Here is an 18,648-nt window from a genome sequence, read left to right on the forward strand (position 1 = left end):
GCATAGCGCAATGGCGAATTTGTGCGTGGCCATGCGTGAGAAGAGAAAAGTGAGAGAAGCGAAGCTGACGTTCCGCACCACTATAGCTATGTTTTGCGAGAGAATGCCGGTCGCGCATATGCGTGGTGCGTAGCGCCGCGTGGTTTGTGGATTTGTGCTCATTTTGTTTCTTCTCTTGGTTTGCATGCGGCTGCAGAATTTCCGTTGTTTGGCGCTTTAGGGAACCAAGATCATAGAAAGATGCAGATCAATTTCAAATGCTTCAGTATTATCGCACAATACTTTCTGGATAAAAATAAGAATTACTTTTGATTAAATAAGATATTGTTTTAAATTACCCCATTTTGTACACTTTGATCACAAACAATCAAACATTATTACAATTATTTTTTTATTTGTTCCACAGAAATGGCCGAAGGTAATGGTGAGGTTGTAGAAGAGATGGCAAATCAAAAATCAGGCGAGGGTGGCGACGGCGAACGAACGCAGGACTACTCAAAGCTGCTGGAATATGGATTACACGTCATGGTGAGTTATTGCCGAAAAAAATCATGCCGACTATGAATAAAACACTCCAAACATATTCATCATCTTCCCGGTAAAAAAAAAAAAATAAAACAGGTTGCCGGTCGGTTGGATGCCATCTACAAAACGGGCAAACTAGCCCATTCGGAACTAGACGAGAGGGCGCTAGATGCGCTGAAGGAATTCCATGTAGAAGGTGCCTTGGATGTACTGGACCAGTTCCTAGACTCGAACCTCGAACATGTGTCGAACAAATCGGCATTCCTCTGCGGTGTTATGAAAACGTACAGGTAAGCTGACAGGAACTCTCGGCAATTCGGCTCCTCATTACGAGAATGTCTAACGGTATATTGGGGTTTTTTTCCTCCCTTACACAGACAAAAAGTTCGGGCCACGCAACAAGGACAACCGGCACCTGCAGTCACAGTACAAGCGAAAGGGCCCGATGAGGAAAAAATAAAAGCAATTCTAGAGCGAACAGGATACACATTGGACGTCACCACAGGTATGTTGGAACTAAGCGCAAGCGCTTCTTTCTTCTTCAAAAATCTAATATCTGACGCATCTCTCTCTCTCTGAAATATTGCGTTTAACAGGACAACGCAAATATGGTGGCCCACCACCGAACTGGACGGGCAACACGCCCGGGAACGGTTGCGAAGTGTTCTGTGGCAAAATACCAAAAGATATGTACGAGGACGAGCTGATCCCGCTGTTCGAAAAGTGCGGCAAAATTTGGGACCTTCGGCTAATGATGGACCCGATGACCGGCACCAACCGGGGTTACGCCTTCGTTACCTTCACCTCACGGGACGCGGCCTCGAACGCCGTGCGGGAGGTAAGTTGTTTTGGTTTGCGATTGTTTTGTTTTTCTTTTTCGTTTTTGTTTGTGTTTGTTCTCGTCTTCTTCACCCGGGACCAGCTACAAACCTCGGCTCTTCCCTCATCCTCCACCATACCCCCCAACCCACCCCGGATAGAAGGAGGCAACAGCGTGTTTAAATGTTTACATGTATAATTGCTACCCCGTTCCTTCCCTCTAATCCAACCCCTCCCACGCCTTCTCCCAATTCTGTCCTTCGCTTCCGTTGTCCAACGTCTATACGTTTGTCTTACAAACCTTGTCACCCGTTTCGACATTTCCACGAATCCCGTGTATGATCCCGTTCGTTTCGTATGAGAAAAGGAAATCTCTTTTTAGTTTATTTTTAAATGTTTTGTAGTATATCTTTTTTTTTAATTTTTAGTTTTAATGTTTAAAGTAAGCACATAACTAGTAACGTCCTTTTTATAGTAATAACCCCACAAACTTCCAAGTAAACAGGGATATGCCCTGGTAAACTATTGCCCTATCCCAACACCATATCCTATTTAATAGTTATCGTTTTTCGAATTCCTTTTTTTCTATCCTAATTCCCAACAACAACTATCTTAGTATGAGTCCAACCCTTTCCCACTGTAGTTGCCTTTTTTTTAAATATAATATACGTTTGCACACACAAATGAAAACAAAGCCCGTTCCCTACTAATATCTATTGGAACTTCAACAGTATGTAGTTTAATTACATTCTTACTACATAACCACCAAAATCAACGAGCTAAAAGAATACTTTTTTTGGCAAAACATATTTTTTGGTAAAAAAAAAACTGCAAAATTTACTCCGTTTTCCGTTCTGGTTGATAATGCTAAAATTCCCCAAAAACAACAATAGCAACAACAAAAATAAAATCCAAAATCAAGCAAAAGCAAAAACTTATCCCCCTATAACATTATGCAAATGGTGGACATTACTGTTTTACAATGATGGTGTTGAGTAGAGGTGATTGGTAACTTATAACATATAAATATATTTAACTATAAATGTATGTCGTTGTTTATACGGTTAGGAAACATTAGTGGGCTCCTCTTGTTGTCGTTTTTCTTTCGTACCGCTTCACATGTAAAGAAACCCCCGTTCGAGAAAAAAAGCGTATTTTCCCCTCAACATTTGGCACTGCTGATTTTACAATTGGAACAATCAACAAAGAAATGTACTTACAACACCAACTTATTACCGAACTCTGGAGGTGATTAACTGTGATTTAGTGGAAGATAGAAAAGTTCTCAAACTGGAATAGGAAAAACAAAATCTTTTTTAATTCATTGTTTTAATAGAGAGATGCGATCTTTGCATCATGCGATGATATTTCTTTGTTTCACTGTTAGCTCTTGATAGATGGTGTTATCCACACGCTATTGACACGCCATTTTGGCTGTTAGTCCCCCGTCTCAATCATCGTGATGTACCGTTAGCTGACTGTTTCAACCACCCTTCGACCGGGGGTTGTTTTTTTTGCGCACACCTTCCCGAGGTGCATCGCCGCGAGAATGCAACAACAAACGAAAAAAAGTAACCCAAACGGAAAACAAGCGGATTGCTTTCTCCGCTACATAGTGCCGGAATACTGACAAAAAAAAACAAAACAAGAAAGATGACTTTTGTTCCACGCGGACAAAACCACCGGCACAGGACCTCACCATCTGTGTCCGGTTGCATCGTTTGCACATGGCGCTTGGCTCGTTTGTCACGTTTCTATCTTTTTTTTTTTTGTTGTTTAAGAAGAACATATTATGTGGATGACGATGGCGCGCCTTATTGCACACTTTCATCGAGAGAGATGCACGTGCCTTGCCCCAAAAAAGAAAAATGGGAAACGCATTCGATAAATAGGGTAGATGAAAGAGAATTCTACAAAATATGATTAATCCATTCGCACACCGCCGGGACTTTTTTTCTTGTTTCCTTTTTCTGTCGATCGCTTTAGGCGGCAATCCAGGCATCGACCGGAAGATATCGATCACACGTACACACACACACACACCCGTATCGACCCTATTAAGTGGTGTTTTACTTCTTCTTCCGTTGTCCGTTGTCCATTTTCGATTGCGCAAAATGCGATTTCCGCATCGATCCGGTCGTCCTGTGCCCGGTGCTGATGAAATAACGGTACCAAATTCGTCCATCCCTGCCGAAAACAAAACAAACACTTTTGTATTTCAAGGCTCACGGCACAGGAAAATGCAGTCCCCCCTTCCTACCCTCCTTTCCACCTCACCCCTTCATCGATCTGATGCACTTCCGATCAAGACAAAGCTAACGGAGCTATCGCGTGCGCACGTGTGTATGTCCGCCATACGCTAGTAATCGGTTCCGGTTGCAGTTCTCTGAACTGTGGAGAAAGGTTGCAAAATTGTTGTTTTTGTTTAATGCGAACTTTCTCCCATCTTTTGTCTCGTTGACCAGCTGCTGCTCTGGTGGGGAGGGTCACCATTTTACCACCGGCTGCCATTTAGTTGCAGTTGCTTTTACGGTTCGGCACAGCATGGTGTGTGCCCCGTGTACCATCAAGAATTGCTAATGAATGTTCATCCGTTTTTTTTCTTTTGAATTTATATTTTTTTTATTGAGAAGAACGGTTTTTTTGGTACCGTTTCATTTTGTGTGTGTGTGTGTTTTTTTTTCAACTTCAATCTAAATGCTTTATTTGTGATGATACAGCTGCATCTGCAGCCGGGTGCAGTTGATTACCGCTTTCAGCTGAATTATCCTTTTTTTGTTGATGGTTGGTTCCGTTCCATTTGCATTCGGTTCTACCGGATGCGAAAGGTGTGTGTAATGGAGCGATCACTATCGAGGCACAAGCAGCAGCAAAACGTGTAAATATTCAAACACAAGCCGTTGAGTTGTCATAATTTACGCAATCGCAAGTACCCTTCAGCGTGTGTTCATTTGCTTGTTTGCACCAGATGTATAAGTACAAGTTGTTCGTTTTATTTCAGAATAACTTTCAACTATTTGTTTTTCAATAATACTCAATTATCGATTTACACTTACTTGTGATACATCTAGTTCTTATGACAAATTTGAATGAGTTTGGGTTTACCTCCACAATCTACTGCAATTCCTCGAATGTCTTTTAAGGATTCTCCTTAAAGGACTCTCGGAATTCAGGAACTCTCTTCCATATGATTATTTCTCCTGCTGGACCACCTATATTTTGCGTCTGTCAGCTTAGCAGTAGCAAGCAGTATAATATTAGATCGGTTCACTCGTAAAAAAGCGTCGTAGTACATTAATGTAACGGGGTTTAGAGTGGGTGTATGTCTTTGTTTTTCTCACATGCATGACTTTAAGATATTTCCAAAACTTCTCTTAATGCATTTACTGCTCAACTAGACAAATGTTCTTTTATTAGCCTTACTAGTGGGTCTTTCGTGTCTTTTCTACTACTTGTACTACGAACATTCGTCGGACGCAATTTTAAAACTCACGATACAATTATGCTTTAGGAATAGTTCTTAGACACATTTCTTCAATATTCTTGTTATCTCTGTTCTTGTTCACTACAAAGTATTAGTATTATTTACTTTATCATTTTTCCTTCCATCCACTGTTTATTGAATCAGTTCAAAATTACCCCCTCTCCATCCCGTTCTCCTCTTGCTCTCCCACATGCAATCTGAATATTTTACCCGTTCCCCAAAACCCAAATACCGACAACCGCAAGTGTCTTCCTCGTCTTTTCCAAGCCGGAACCAACCAAGGCCCAGACCAAGTCACGAAACTGGTGCTTTGCTGTTGGCGTACCACCGGCTCAACAAATTCGGTCAAAATTGTTACATCTCTTTTGTTCATCACATTATTTTTTTTTTCATATCTGTTACCCCACAGCTCAATAATTATGAAATAAAGCCCGGCAATTGTTTGAAAATAAATGTAAGCGTGCCGAATCTGCGCCTCTTTGTAGGCAACATACCTAAATCTAAAGGAAAAGAAGAGATTTTAGATGAATTTGGTAAACTAACAGGTAAATCATGAATCAAAATTTTCTTATTTCTTTTGTTTTTTTTATTTTTTCTTTTATAGTTTTATTTCTATTATTCTTTACTATTGTACTAAAAACAACAACACATCGTTTTGTTTACCCTTTCTTCGTTTCCTCCGTTTTACTGTTGAGTTTCATTACGTTTTGCGTACCTTTGGTTTTTGGTTTTAAGTTATGAGTTATTGTGTTTTTTTCCTGCGTATCCTATGCAATCGGACAAAGCCCGTTCATAGTGAACCGCTATATTAGCGATCTATCTGTACGTTTCTGGCCTTCCCTGTAAAGGCAACGGTGTGGATAGGAATTGTTACAGTTTATGGCAATACCTTAGATAGAACCGGCCGTTAGGGTCATAGGTATTGAACTTTCAAACACACATCAATTTGAGAACAACCTGATCACGCAATAAAAACAAGAATATAAGAAGTTTCTTCATTACATCGCGACCCTCATTACGGAGCCATTTTTGAGCTGTAAATTTGAATCGCTGGCTTAAACGTTTACACAAAATAAAGTGATCGTTCTCTCGAACATTACACCTTATGATGGAGAGGACTAGCGAAAAGTGCCTACATTACTTTCGGAAAAAGCTTTTCCCATCGACAGGGCATATGCAGTCAGCAACGTGCTTTGCTAGGTTATTGCAAGCTTCTGCATTATTAGTTTATTAAGGAACCATTTACTTCAACTAACTTAAACCAATATTTCAATTTTAATTAAGCTTTTACATTTACCAAGTCATCATAGTCGTGTATCTGCAGCAACCATTTGATTGCAAATTCCTCATTTCTATTCCGTCATATTTTTTTGGAAAGGATTTGTGCTTATAATGCAACAGTTGTTGAAGCTCTTTTTGAGTAACTCTGTAAGCGTTAGGACAACAACTGTTGTCTCTGTAATTTTTCACTATGAAAACATAATTTTCTTTCACCGATCAGCTGCTTAGCAGAAAGAGAACTTTCACACTCACAATGGTTAAAGTGAACCTCCTCGGTATCGTGTCCGGCTCAACCGGTCAAGGATGTCTTCTTCTCAGACAAAAAATTTCCATCTCCAGTGCCCAATGGTTTCACTTAGTACTGACACACAAACACAGAGTGGGTAGTTAAGTGCAGTGTTACTTGTGTTACTTGTCTTCATTCGCCCTTTATTTCTTACTAGCTCACACACGTACCCAATACGTATCAATCAATCTTCATCCAATGTACCTGAATCACCTCATAAATGCTCGTTTCACACTTACACCGACCATCCACCACTAGCGTAATTTTATGTTAAACGATCATCATCAGTGTGTACTTTTTTTTTGGTTTCTCGCTACAATGCGTGATGGAATTATTTCTACATGTACTTTAAACATATATTATCTGTGCATCGGTTTCTTAATACAGCTGTGCGATTGTTTTTGGTTGTGTCGTTTCTGTTTCGTTGCACTTTTGTGAATAACAATTACTTGTTCCTAACGACGGGTTTGCGTTGTTTATCTCATCGGGCCAGGAGCAAACGCATCGTTGCTCGTTTGCTTCCACACGTCCATTTTTGGTGTTTGGATAATAACGTTATAAATGACTTATGTTTTCTGTCGTTAAACAAAGAATCTCCAGTCATTATATAGAATACAAAAAACATACATGAAAAAAGAAATTAACCTTATAAACAAAATTTGCGCTTGTATATCTACAAAATTCAAGGAGTACAATATTGTTGCAAAATACGTATACGTGCTTGATGTTTCTTTTTTTTATTTCTCTTGCGTTACATGCTACACTTATCATCTCTCATCGCTATCCATTATCGAACAGCTATAGTGTACCATCATCTAAAAGTTTTCCTTTCCATTCCAGCCATTACATTTTTTTTTTCTCTTTTTTGTGTTAAGTTTTGCCCCACGAAACGTTTTTTTTCATACCATCAGCTTATAGTTTTTTGACCATTTTCATCCATTTCAATTTATTCCGTTTTTAATTTGGCAGAAACGATTAAGGCATCCTCCATTGGCGCTTTTTTATCATACCTCATTTGTTCACGGTTTTTCCTTTTAAATGTTCTTTTTTATTTGCAACATTTCACCCAAAATGCAGCCATTTTTTTAATTTCTGCTTTCATATGTACCACATAATTTGACACTGCTAGATAATTTTTTTTAACTTTTCCTTTTCCCCATTCTCAATATACATATATAAATAAATATAATCTTTACACACGAAAAAATAAAATAAAAAAATCCAACAAACTTACCAGAAAGCAACATTTACAATAATTATGTCACATCAACAGGAGTGAATGAAATGTCTCTCTCTCTCTTTCTTCCAAATAAAAAAAATCTCCCCAAATCAACTTCACCGCGATATCCGCTTCCAGCTGAATGATTATGAAATTCGGAATGGCAAAAAGATTGGTGTAACGATATCGTTTAACAATCACCGACTCTTTGTCGGCAATATTCCTAAGAATAGAGATCGCGATGAGTTGTTAGAGGAATTTGCGAAACATGCACGTAAGTTTCAAACGTTCGTCGGAATTTTGGGGGTAGGGGAAAAACCTCCCCCAGTTTTCCGCTATTAAAGTTAGTTCACTTTTTTTGGACGACAGCAGTTGATATTGAGAACACCTAATACTTAACGTGACCTTACACAGTAGCATATGCGTAGAGGATAATTCATCATCCCCCAACAACAACAACAAAAACATTGTACGAAAAGAGATTGTTGCCGTTTCTGTTGCCCAATTGGAATATTTGTGGGATGCGTGTGGTAGACTTTTTGGAATTGGCATAGATTTACGGAAGCACGACTTTGTACACCTCTTTCCCAAAATGCTCTTAGTAAATTGGATACTATTAAAAAAAAAACAAAAAATCAAAATCTACTGTTCGAGAAAACAACAACCATCACAGCAAATCAACAATTTATATTCTTGCAGGATACTGTATTTCTTATCTACATAGCTATGCTGATTGCTAAAAAAACAAACAAACCAACAAAACAAAACCATCTTTTGAGTCGAGCTTCCCAACAAACACCCATTGGCGATCCGGATTGGCATTGGATTTTGATTGTTGTTTTCTTGTTTCATTGCATTCCCTATTTTATTACACTTTGTTCATGTGTTATCGTTTTATTCATGATTTTTATGTTGGAAGAATGCGTTTCAATTGGTTTGATTGAAGTTTTATTTTAAATATTGGTTTTTACTACCACAAATAGCATAATGTAACAGATGCAAAACAAAAACCAGCATCAAGACGATAAATGAAAAACGAAAAACCAGCTCGAACCTGTGTATTGTGTGTTGTATGCGTGCGCTTAGATCTCTGTAAGCATTGGAATTTTTTCTCCCTATTTTGGCGTGATTTTGAGTAGAAATTTGTTTGAAATGCCTGAGATTTTGAGTGAAGTTGCGTTCATACTTGTTGGCCTTTTGTTTTATAAGCTTGCTCTGCAATACATATCATCCCTTTATACCATAATGCTAATTCGCTCCCACCCGCCTGGGTGAGTGATATCTTTATAAAGTTGCCTTGGTTTTTCGTCGTTCACCATTCGTCTGTTTGCGTGATTATAGTGCGTGCGTGTGTGTGTGTGTTCTCAAAATTTGTATGCAAAATTTGAAATTTCTTGTCAAAACTGTAAATTGCAACGGTCCAACAATAAAAGCCTGTACTAACCGATGAGTGCGTAAAGCGTTACGTGTGCCTCTGTGTGACGATCGTGGTACATCAAACCGTATCGTCCTCGGGCATGCTGTAACATTTGCGTACAAAAACGTTAGTAACAATACAGATACAAAAAAAAATTCGATTGCACTACCAAAAACATACTACTACGAAGGAAACGAAGTGACAGTAGGGCAATAACAACCAAATAATATTAAAAAAATGTTTCGGCAACGACGGCAGTGGAATGGAAAGTGAAAAATTAAACGTAAACAAAAAAAAACCGTTCAAAATTTCCATCCCCTCAGTTCTGTAGCTTCACAATTTGCGGCTTTTGTGAACAAAAGCGAAAACGGAATTTAAAAAGTAAAACAAAAACCAAAAATAAAACAAAGGAAAAATATAATGTACACTCAAATTCATTTGCCAAAAATCATGAAAGCTGGATTAGAGCTTTACGCTTTGCTCGGCGAAGCCTATTCGTAGTGTGGAAGTGTTGGACAATCTGAAATCGAGTTAAATAATTGGACATTACTGTGCTACAATTATGTTCGATTGAGACGCTTTCAATTGGTCAACCTTTTTGGCAATCATAGAATTGTCTGGCTACAGTACCAAAACATTAGTAATCGAAAGAAGTTAGAAAAAAAAGTTCTCAAATCCCTCCGAATATCTGGTCCATCCCTTGCTCCTCACTATTATGCTGTTGCCTACTCGGAGAGATAGTAGTCCCTCACATCAGGTTGTAACTATCATCGATGTTGTTAATACACCGTTTAAAAATCTGGCTCCAACAACGTTAAATATACTGCAACCCAAAGTGCCCAAAGACCACCAGAACCAACTTCCCCATTTCGGCTACAGCGCTAAACGGTAACCGGGTTTGGCGCCATCTTGAATGTATCAGCACGTAAATAACGTTCAGCCCTTCCCCTGTACCCCACAGATATGGATGAAATTCGGTTTGCACACCAATTCGGTACGATTGCGCCTAGCTTTATCAAGTACAGTACTGTACAGACCATCTGGATATTCATTTTGATGTATCTTCCTCTTCCCACGCGTAACACGTAATGACTGGAGACCGTACAGCTTACAAATACAGCATCTATATATATAAATAATTCGCAGCAAAACACCACCATCGCACCAGTTGTTGTGTTATAGATGGAGACAGTTTGCTTTGAAGCCGTAGTTTGGACAATATGATATTCGGTTCTTTCCTTTTTGTTTTATACCTTTACCAGTCGGTGTGTGTTGTTACATGCTTTGCCCCCCGTACTATTTTGCCCGTCTAGCATAACTGTTCGTTGTGTACAGGATGATACATTTTGTCTGTTTTTTCTGTTTTTTTTTCTTTCTTTCCGTTAGTGCCACCCATTTGTGCTCCCCGTCCACCCCTTCTACTTTCTCTTACTATCTTTCTCTCTACTTATCTTAAAGTGTCTTTATCCATGTGTACACCATCCATGATCGAACGTTAAAAGATGAAGCGTATGAAAACGCAACATATTTTTACTACTTGGCAAATCAACTAAAAAAAAAAACAAAAGTCTTTTGTAACTGTATGTTCCTTTTTCTATCAGCTCTCTCCATATCCAGTACATTTGTTTTCCCTATTTCCAAACCAAAATACAAAACTACACCACCATCACACAGATGTTGTACATTCCGTTTTTGTTCTCTTTCTCTCTCTCTCGCTCTTTCTCTGTCCAATTTTATTGTTTCCCATTTGCCAGAATTCCCTACACAAGTTGTATGTTGATATAATGCGTAAAATATGTTTTTTAAGTGAAAATCCCCCCCGGTTATCCAACTGTACGATAAGTGAAAAATTGCGTATTGGACGCGACAGCCTCGAACGGCTGTGATGATCAGTGAACATATTTTGGCAAATGAATTTGGCTATTTATGGCAAAAACTAAAATTTAAAACGTTTATTTATGGAAACAGTTTTAGTGAAGCAATATCGGAACTGAGGGAATGTGCACCAGCACTAGTAGGGTGAATCAGTGTGTTTTCGTCCGTAATCAGGCATTAAAACGATTGGTACCTCGATTAGTTTTTTTTTTTAAAACAATCCATGATAATGATGCTCAACTGAAACTAAACAAAAATCGATTTAAAAAACCAAACAAAACTCAAAAAACACACTGATCTTCGATGAAGTAAGCAGTGGAAAAAAAATTTTGGTTGAAATTTAATCTCAGTCCAGTTTACACAATGGTAGACTATCAACAACAAAAAAAGAAAAACATTAGGAAACGAAGAATTTCAAACTCTTACCTTCTAGTCTTAACTGTCTTAATCTTCTCGCCTTGTATGCATTAAGACATACCTTAGCTATGCTAAGTACATAGCACCGATACTAATATGGTTTCTTTTCTTTATTTGTTTTCCCTCCATTCTCGCGTGATCATTATGTTTAAAAAAAACCCACCCGAAAACATTGATCTGGTGAATTGATGTGTCGCTACCGACTGTAAAAAAATACACACAATTCGAAAAACCAAAACATGCTATCTAAAACTATTACAGCGGGACTTGTGGAGGTAATTATTTATAGCTCACCAGACGACAAGAAAAAGAACCGAGGCTTTTGCTTCCTCGAGTACGAATCACACAAGGCAGCCTCTTTGGCGAAGCGGCGACTAGGCACCGGACGGATAAAGGTATGGATATCCGGATAGTATGAGGTTATGTAGAGTTTTTTTTTTCTTGAAGTTCATATACTAAAACCCTCATTCTTGTCGTCAGGTATGGAATTGTGATATAATAGTAGACTGGGCCGACCCACAGGAGGAACCGGACGAACAAACGATGAGCAAGGTCAAAGTATTATACGTACGAAACCTAACGCAAGACACGAGCGAAGAAAAGCTGAAGGTAAGCGATAAAAAAGGATGGAAAAATTCGCATTAGAAATAAGAATTGACGACACATTGCAATTCCATTTGCTCATTACAGGAAAGTTTCGAACAGTTCGGCCGTGTTGAGCGAGTGAAGAAGATTAAAGACTACGCATTTGTTCACTTCGAGGATCGCGACAATGCTGTGAAAGCAATGAAGGATCTGGATGGCAAAGAGATCGGTGGATCCAATATAGAGGTAATAAGTCACTCCAAAGAAGAGCTTGAACTTTACTCGGGATTTTCCATTTTCCATTGCGAATACTAATGGCGCCTAATGTATGTACACTTCCCAGGTATCGCTAGCTAAACCCCCGTCCGACAAAAAGAAGAAGGAAGAAATACTACGAGCACGTGAAAGGCGCATGACTCAGTTTCTGCAAACGAGAATAGGTTTGGTGAAGTAAGTATCGCAACCATCGCAAATGTGCAACACAACTCATTAATGGATTATACAACGGATGTTACTTTCTTTTCCATTCTTCCATCGTCTACACAGTACGGTTCCATCGTTTCCCAGTATGTCACCGCAGCATGCCGGCATGATGCCCGGTGCGATGCCACCGATGCGAGTGCCTAGCGGACCGGGAGGTCCGCGTGCTCCGATGCGGGGCGGCCCAATGGGCGGCCGGGGCGAGTACGGTAAGTGACGCAAACTTTCACAATTTCTCGTGTTGTTTTTCTTCATGTTCTGTTTTGCAAAACTACACCGAAAACCCAACCCACACAACTGTATCTGTACTTTTTTGTGCCGTACAATTGGCAGTATTGTATACAACTACAAAGTATATCCTAAAACAAAAACAAAAAGAAAAAAAAACCCCTTATCGTAGTGTGATATGCATAATAACGTAATCATCGAAATCAATTATTGTACATTGGAAACCCTAGAATGTTTGCAAAATGTTGTACTAATTTTATATGTTGAACGTAAACGAAAGTCTAATCAAATGTGAATATAGTACCGAACCATTCGTTTGGCGCTGGTCAAACGAAATTAGGAATTATATCATGAATCAATTGTTAAACATATATGCACACATACACGGGCCCACGTCAGAGTGTATGTGTGTTTAGTTTGCTGTCCTATAAGAAAAATAGGAACGATTACAGTAGATCAGCAACAGAAAACAGCAAGAACAAAAATCAATCTGATCGACATAGCCCCCTCACCCTTGATTGACTGAACATACAAAAATCGAGAAAGAAACAGTTACTGTGCAAATAAGAAATGTTTTAGTAGCGCCAGAGATAACAATACAACCAACCATAATTAGGACGGAATGAATTCCAAAATTTCTTGTATCTTCTCTCGCTCGCTCTCTCTCTCTCTCTCTACTGCCCATATATGCTACCGTTACAAAAATAAAAAAAAACATATAAAATATTAAAAATTGGTCCACAAATTAAACGTTTGAAAGCAAAAGCAAACCCACACACAGACAGAGAGAAATGGAAATAACAAATATTAGTTACAGGTTAAATTATTTAGAAACTCATTGGACAGCTAAAAAAAACAAACAAAACATTGTGTTTCTGTATCGATCCGTTATTTTTCATTTCTTTTTGTTTAATTTAATTGTTAAGTTTCCATCTTTTCTTTTTATGCATTTTTCTTCCTTTTATGTGTTAAAAGTTGTGTTTAATCTTGTACTCGTGAACGTCCCAATTGAGAGAACTGTACAGTTATGCGAACAATGTTGCAGTTGTACAAGGAGTAATGAAGTTTTGGATATGAAATTCGCATTGTGTTTTTTTTTACTTCTTTAATTTCAACATTACTCCTCTGTAAAAAAAAAGGTTCTACTCCGAGTGCATGTACCTAACTAAACACTGGATAGCATTCACACCAGGCAAACTCCCGTCAAATATTTTTTTTCGCATTAAACCATTTCGTTTTTGATGCTAATGTCCTGTGCACAAACACACATGCACATACACACACAACAAAAACATTAAGTGTTTCAAAAATTCTATTCTTCCACGTTTGTGTGAGTGTGTGTACGTGTGTGTGTGTGTGTATTTGATGACTGGAGACACTAAATAATTATGACAGCAATGGTGTTGAATTGAATTTCTGGGCGCTGAAGAGCCAAAAGTCCCAAAATCATAATAGTCCAGTAGACTGTGAATCTTCCATGTTCCAAAATCCACGTCGGTTCTGGCCTATAACAATAAATCCCTTTTGTTTAGGAAAATAAATTGCCTATACTGCATGAACTTTTTTTTCAATTGACGATCACAATTGACGTACAATCCGTTCACACCCTAAAAACTAGTATCTAAAAAACAAGGAAACTGTTGTTGTTTATTATTATACCTTTTTGCAATGAGAAGCGTAATTTCTACAATTTAAAAAAAAAACAAAACGAGCAATCAAACGTATCGAAAGTAGTTGTTGCGTAGGTATGATGTGCCAAGATAGTAAAAATAAACAAAACTTTGTAAATATAGTTCAAGCTCTCACCTACCCCTTTAATGCTGTAGCGCAGTAAATTAGCCATCTCCTTAGGTAGGAAAGCAACTTATTATATAGACCATTAATGCTGGAGTAAACCGTATGTCTAATGAAACAGTGCAGTGATGTCAACTTTGTCAAACATTTCAACTTTAAAAAGACTTAACTTCTCTTTTCGAACCCTTCCGGAGTGAACACGGAACAGCTGCGCGTTCCAAAAAAAAGCAAAAATTAAACTTTTAACCAATTAAACAGTATTATGGCAAGGTGGCTAAAATGCTCAAGCGAGGGCAAAAATAAAATTAAATTTAAGGTAGCGATGGCTAAGTGCAAAATCTATCAAACACACGGAAACACCCTGAAGAACCTGTGGGAGAAGTACTTAGCACTGCTCTCTCACTCTAGCTCACTTTAGTTTCTTTAAATATTTTTGCCAAACTACATTTCACCGTTTTCATTAAACCATCTCCATTTATCCAGCAAGTGAGACTACCACTGGTAGTGCTTTCATAATCGAGACTGTAGCTGTATTGTGTGTATTGCATGAGTAGATTTTTTCTTACCGTTTGTTACATTTTAAGTAATTACGCTCCTGGAAAACTCCTCCGTATCGATCAGTTGTATTTATCAAAAACAAAAAACTGTTGTGCGTACCATCATTAAACGCACAAAGGTACAATGTTAAAACAGAAAATCTAGTACAAACCCCAAAAACGTGTAGTTACCCCTGCGTAGGTTACAAGAAATTTGCAAACCAAGTATTTTATTGGGTAAGTAAATTTTCTTGTACAGACAGAATGAACATACATACACACCATTCCGTACGTTTTGCGTAGACAAGAAAATAGTTGATTAGAGAGCTTTCCATCGGAGAGCCATTCTTAGGGGTTCCTCTCTTATGAGTGCATTTAAGTTCTTTGTTTGTGTTTTTTCGATTTCGTTAGTATTATTTCGTTTCTGGAGGTCGTATCACTTAGTTTTTTTTGCGATTGGTAAATACGTTACATTACGAACATTAGAGATCATAAATGAATGATGGGAGAGGAGAACAACACGTCCCAAAACCCCCTCTAAATTCTGACAAAAGTTATGTAGCTCGGTTGACTTTAAAACAAAAAACCAATAGTTTCGGGTTTCTTTCTACAATGAAGTTTCAAAATTTTCCCCATTATAGTCAAAATTTCTAACCGTTTACGCAACCGAAACTATGCATTCTAAATTTTTGCATTTTAGGACCATACCGTGGGCAAAATTTCCAAACTCGCTATGAAAAGTACAGGCCGCATTTTGCACGCGTATTGTCGCTAATGGACGTAACGCTGAGGGCAGCTCGGCAGCAACCGCATCTAAAACACGACCAAAAACCAAGACACGATCGCACAGTGCTGTTGCGAATGCGTGACAATCGGCACCAATCGGACCACTTGCCATCGTTACGTTCATGCCTTTACGATGCTGAGTACACACAGACCAATGTTGAGCGAGGAGTGCATATGTTGGTTTCTATCTTTCTATTCTGTTTCTATCTTCCCGCACTGTTGACTGCTCGTCGTCTTTTAAAACATGCTACATGGTGGTACTACTGCTACTGCTCTGCTAACTTCTCTTCCACACCGTCCAACCGTGTCAAACGTCACGTTGGCCTACGTTATAATCCGGGTGTGTTGTTTTGGGGGATCCGATCTTGTGGCGACTTGCGTTTTAAATGCACCTTAAAAAAATCACACACATACACATTCATGCTGACCAATCAACGGCTACTCGCGTGTCTTCATCTTACCATCAATGGGCGGAAAACCGACGGACAACATACACAAAAATCAAAACACAATTACACTCGTACCTATTCCGTTGTGTGACCCAATTCGCGACCTGGCTTTTGCGGGACCAACATTACGATGTCTTGGGATCCGACCGGCAGAACACGACTACGATTCGTACGGGTATGCGGATTATACCCACCGGAGCATCGGATCTGCCGGGTATTATGAGGCATCGTCGTACTACGACGATTACTACCGTGGAGGCGGCGGTGGATGTTACGGTGATGGCGGCGAGTACTACCTTGACTATGCTTCGAGTGCAACGGCGGCGGCCGCAGCTGCTGCAGCCGCTGCTGCCGCCGCCGCCGCCGCCACATTTTCCACCGGTACCGGGCACCATCATCATCATCATCATGCACCTTCGCATCATCACAGCCATCACAACTATCATCATCACCATCATCACCATAGTGCCGCTGCCGCTGCAGCCATTGCCGCCGCGGGAGCACGCAACAGCAGTACGGTGCTCGGGCGCCGGCTGAAACTGTTCTAGTCAGCTGGTCAGCGCCCAGTTGTGCCGCATCGGTGGAACATGACATGGTACTGCAACGAGTCTTGCCACGGTCTTTAGCCACTCGCTGCAGGACGGTATAGTTCGGTACGCTGTTGCCATCACATTCAAACACACCAAATCAAATACAATTACCACTTGCCGATACTTGCCTTATAGAGCCGTACGCGCGCGCCCGCCCCTCCTTTGTGCGATGGGATGTAAAAAATGAAGTCACCCGATTTAACTAAAGGGAGGACACCGGTTCTCCCGACGATCTAACCGGGTCATCGTCTAGGACAGAAAACAATCATTCATGCAATACACAGATTCAGATGCACCGTTTTGATGGCACGTTGCGTAGAAGCAACAAACAGAGAAGAGCGCAGGCTCGTTACATGATGCTGTTTTACAGTAGATGCTGGAGTATTAATTTCCATTTTTTTGTTTCGAACGCTTTTTAGTTATGGTGTCCTTGCTGACAGTTTGCTGCTTTATTATCGCTTTTAGTTATTAACTGGCTTTTTTTTGTTTTAGTTCGTAAACTACTACATATTTAACATATTGCGCTTCATTTACATTACCTAATATTTGTTGTTTATTTACTATTTTTCTATATTAATATTTAATAGAACTATCGTACTTTCTCTTAGCTTTTTTTGAAACTTTCTTTTTTTGCTCATTTGAAGAAGCAAAAAAAAAAACAAATCATTCAACTCATACATTTTGGCATTCCGTTTTAATCCAGCTAACCAATTGCTAACAACTTTTTGTGCAAAATTATTACACAATTTCGAAAACAAAAGAACATAAAATGTTTTTTGGCATTATAAATAAAATAGGCTAATTTTAGTTCGTGATGAAAACACAAAACGCAAAATTTTTAGAACAAAACTACAAATCAAAAACGTTAGGAAAAGACACCGTTTTACTCGTGTGTTTTTTATTATTTTACAAAATACTACAAGAAGTGGTAGGGCAGGAAGAAAAAAAATGTTTGTGAACATTTTCGTTAATTTATTTTCCGAATCCGTTCAAAGCATAGGACCGTACAGGCAATTGTTTAAGTGTGATGAATTGATTTCCATTTTCGTTGATTTTTTTTTATTGTTTTATATTTCTAACGCGTTTTTGCTTCTTTTTCTTTTTCGTTCTCTTTTCATTTTTATGTTAAATGCTCCCTAATTACTGTTGCAACGATACGAAATCAAATGCCATGTTGTAACGCGCGACCCATGTATAAACCCAAAACAAAACAAAAACAATTGATTGTTACTGTATTGCAACCGATTGCGCCCGGAAACACCCGTTGTGTGGTGTGTGGTTTGCGTTTCATATAAACGCATATATGCGAACAATGTCGGTTGACAATTTTCACTTCCGCGACCCCAACATCAACCCCGGGCTACTGGCTACGATTTGTATGAAAATACCGGTGCAACACACTCACGCGTTAACAACACACATCCTTTCTCACACTCTCTCGCTCTCTGTCCACACATCCTTCGATAATCGACGTATCAACGTCTTCATCGTCATCTGGACCAAAAAACAAACACAAACGCAAACAAACGCTAAAACAAATAACAAACATCGTGTATGATCGCGCGAATATACGCCAACGGCAATGTGTAATGCAATGATGCACAAACACACAAATCGGTACAAATATAACAAACGAAAAAACAAATCAAACCCGCCCTTTTAACGTGCGATGCGCAAACAATCAACCAATACGGAAACATACTAATGATTGCTGTACAAAACCCTTTGACCCAATTTTGTGATGTGCGCGTGTATTATGTTGTGGTGCATCCGCACACACCGATCGACGTTATTCCTCGTTGCAATGAAACCATGCGATACCTCATAATTTACAAACTGAACAAAAATACTGTTTTAAAAAAACATCAACAACAACA

The 18,648-nt window shown here is 39.0% G+C and overlaps 1 protein-coding gene across 16 annotated transcripts in view; it reads left to right on the plus strand.

The window, feature by feature from the left end:
• LOC125763070 (heterogeneous nuclear ribonucleoprotein R) overlaps window positions 1-18,648 on the plus strand; it is a 55,888-nt gene that overhangs the window by 22,941 nt on the left and 14,299 nt on the right. For 14 of the 16 annotated variants that reach the window (XM_049425856.1, XM_049425858.1, XM_049425860.1 and 11 more), the window contains 10 exons: window positions 407-528; window positions 622-815; window positions 903-1,030; window positions 1,122-1,363; window positions 7,753-7,888; window positions 11,585-11,718; window positions 11,804-11,932; window positions 12,014-12,154; window positions 12,252-12,358; window positions 12,455-12,597. In XM_049425856.1, coding sequence (XP_049281813.1) covers window positions 409-528; window positions 622-815; window positions 903-1,030; window positions 1,122-1,363; window positions 7,753-7,888; window positions 11,585-11,718; window positions 11,804-11,932; window positions 12,014-12,154; window positions 12,252-12,358; window positions 12,455-12,597 — 1,474 coding nt within the window. In that variant the 5' untranslated portion in view covers window positions 407-408. Of the gene's footprint in view, window positions 1-406; window positions 529-621; window positions 816-902; window positions 1,031-1,121; window positions 1,364-5,237; window positions 5,374-7,752; window positions 7,889-11,584; window positions 11,719-11,803; window positions 11,933-12,013; window positions 12,155-12,251; window positions 12,359-12,454; window positions 12,598-16,334; window positions 18,283-18,648 lie in introns of those variants that run through there. The other 2 variants (XM_049425868.1, XM_049425853.1) reach the window with 2 other exon arrangements.

Source organism: Anopheles funestus, chromosome 2RL (assembly GCF_943734845.2).
Source record: "Anopheles funestus chromosome 2RL, idAnoFuneDA-416_04, whole genome shotgun sequence".
Lineage (NCBI taxonomy): Eukaryota > Metazoa > Arthropoda > Insecta > Diptera > Culicidae > Anopheles > Anopheles funestus.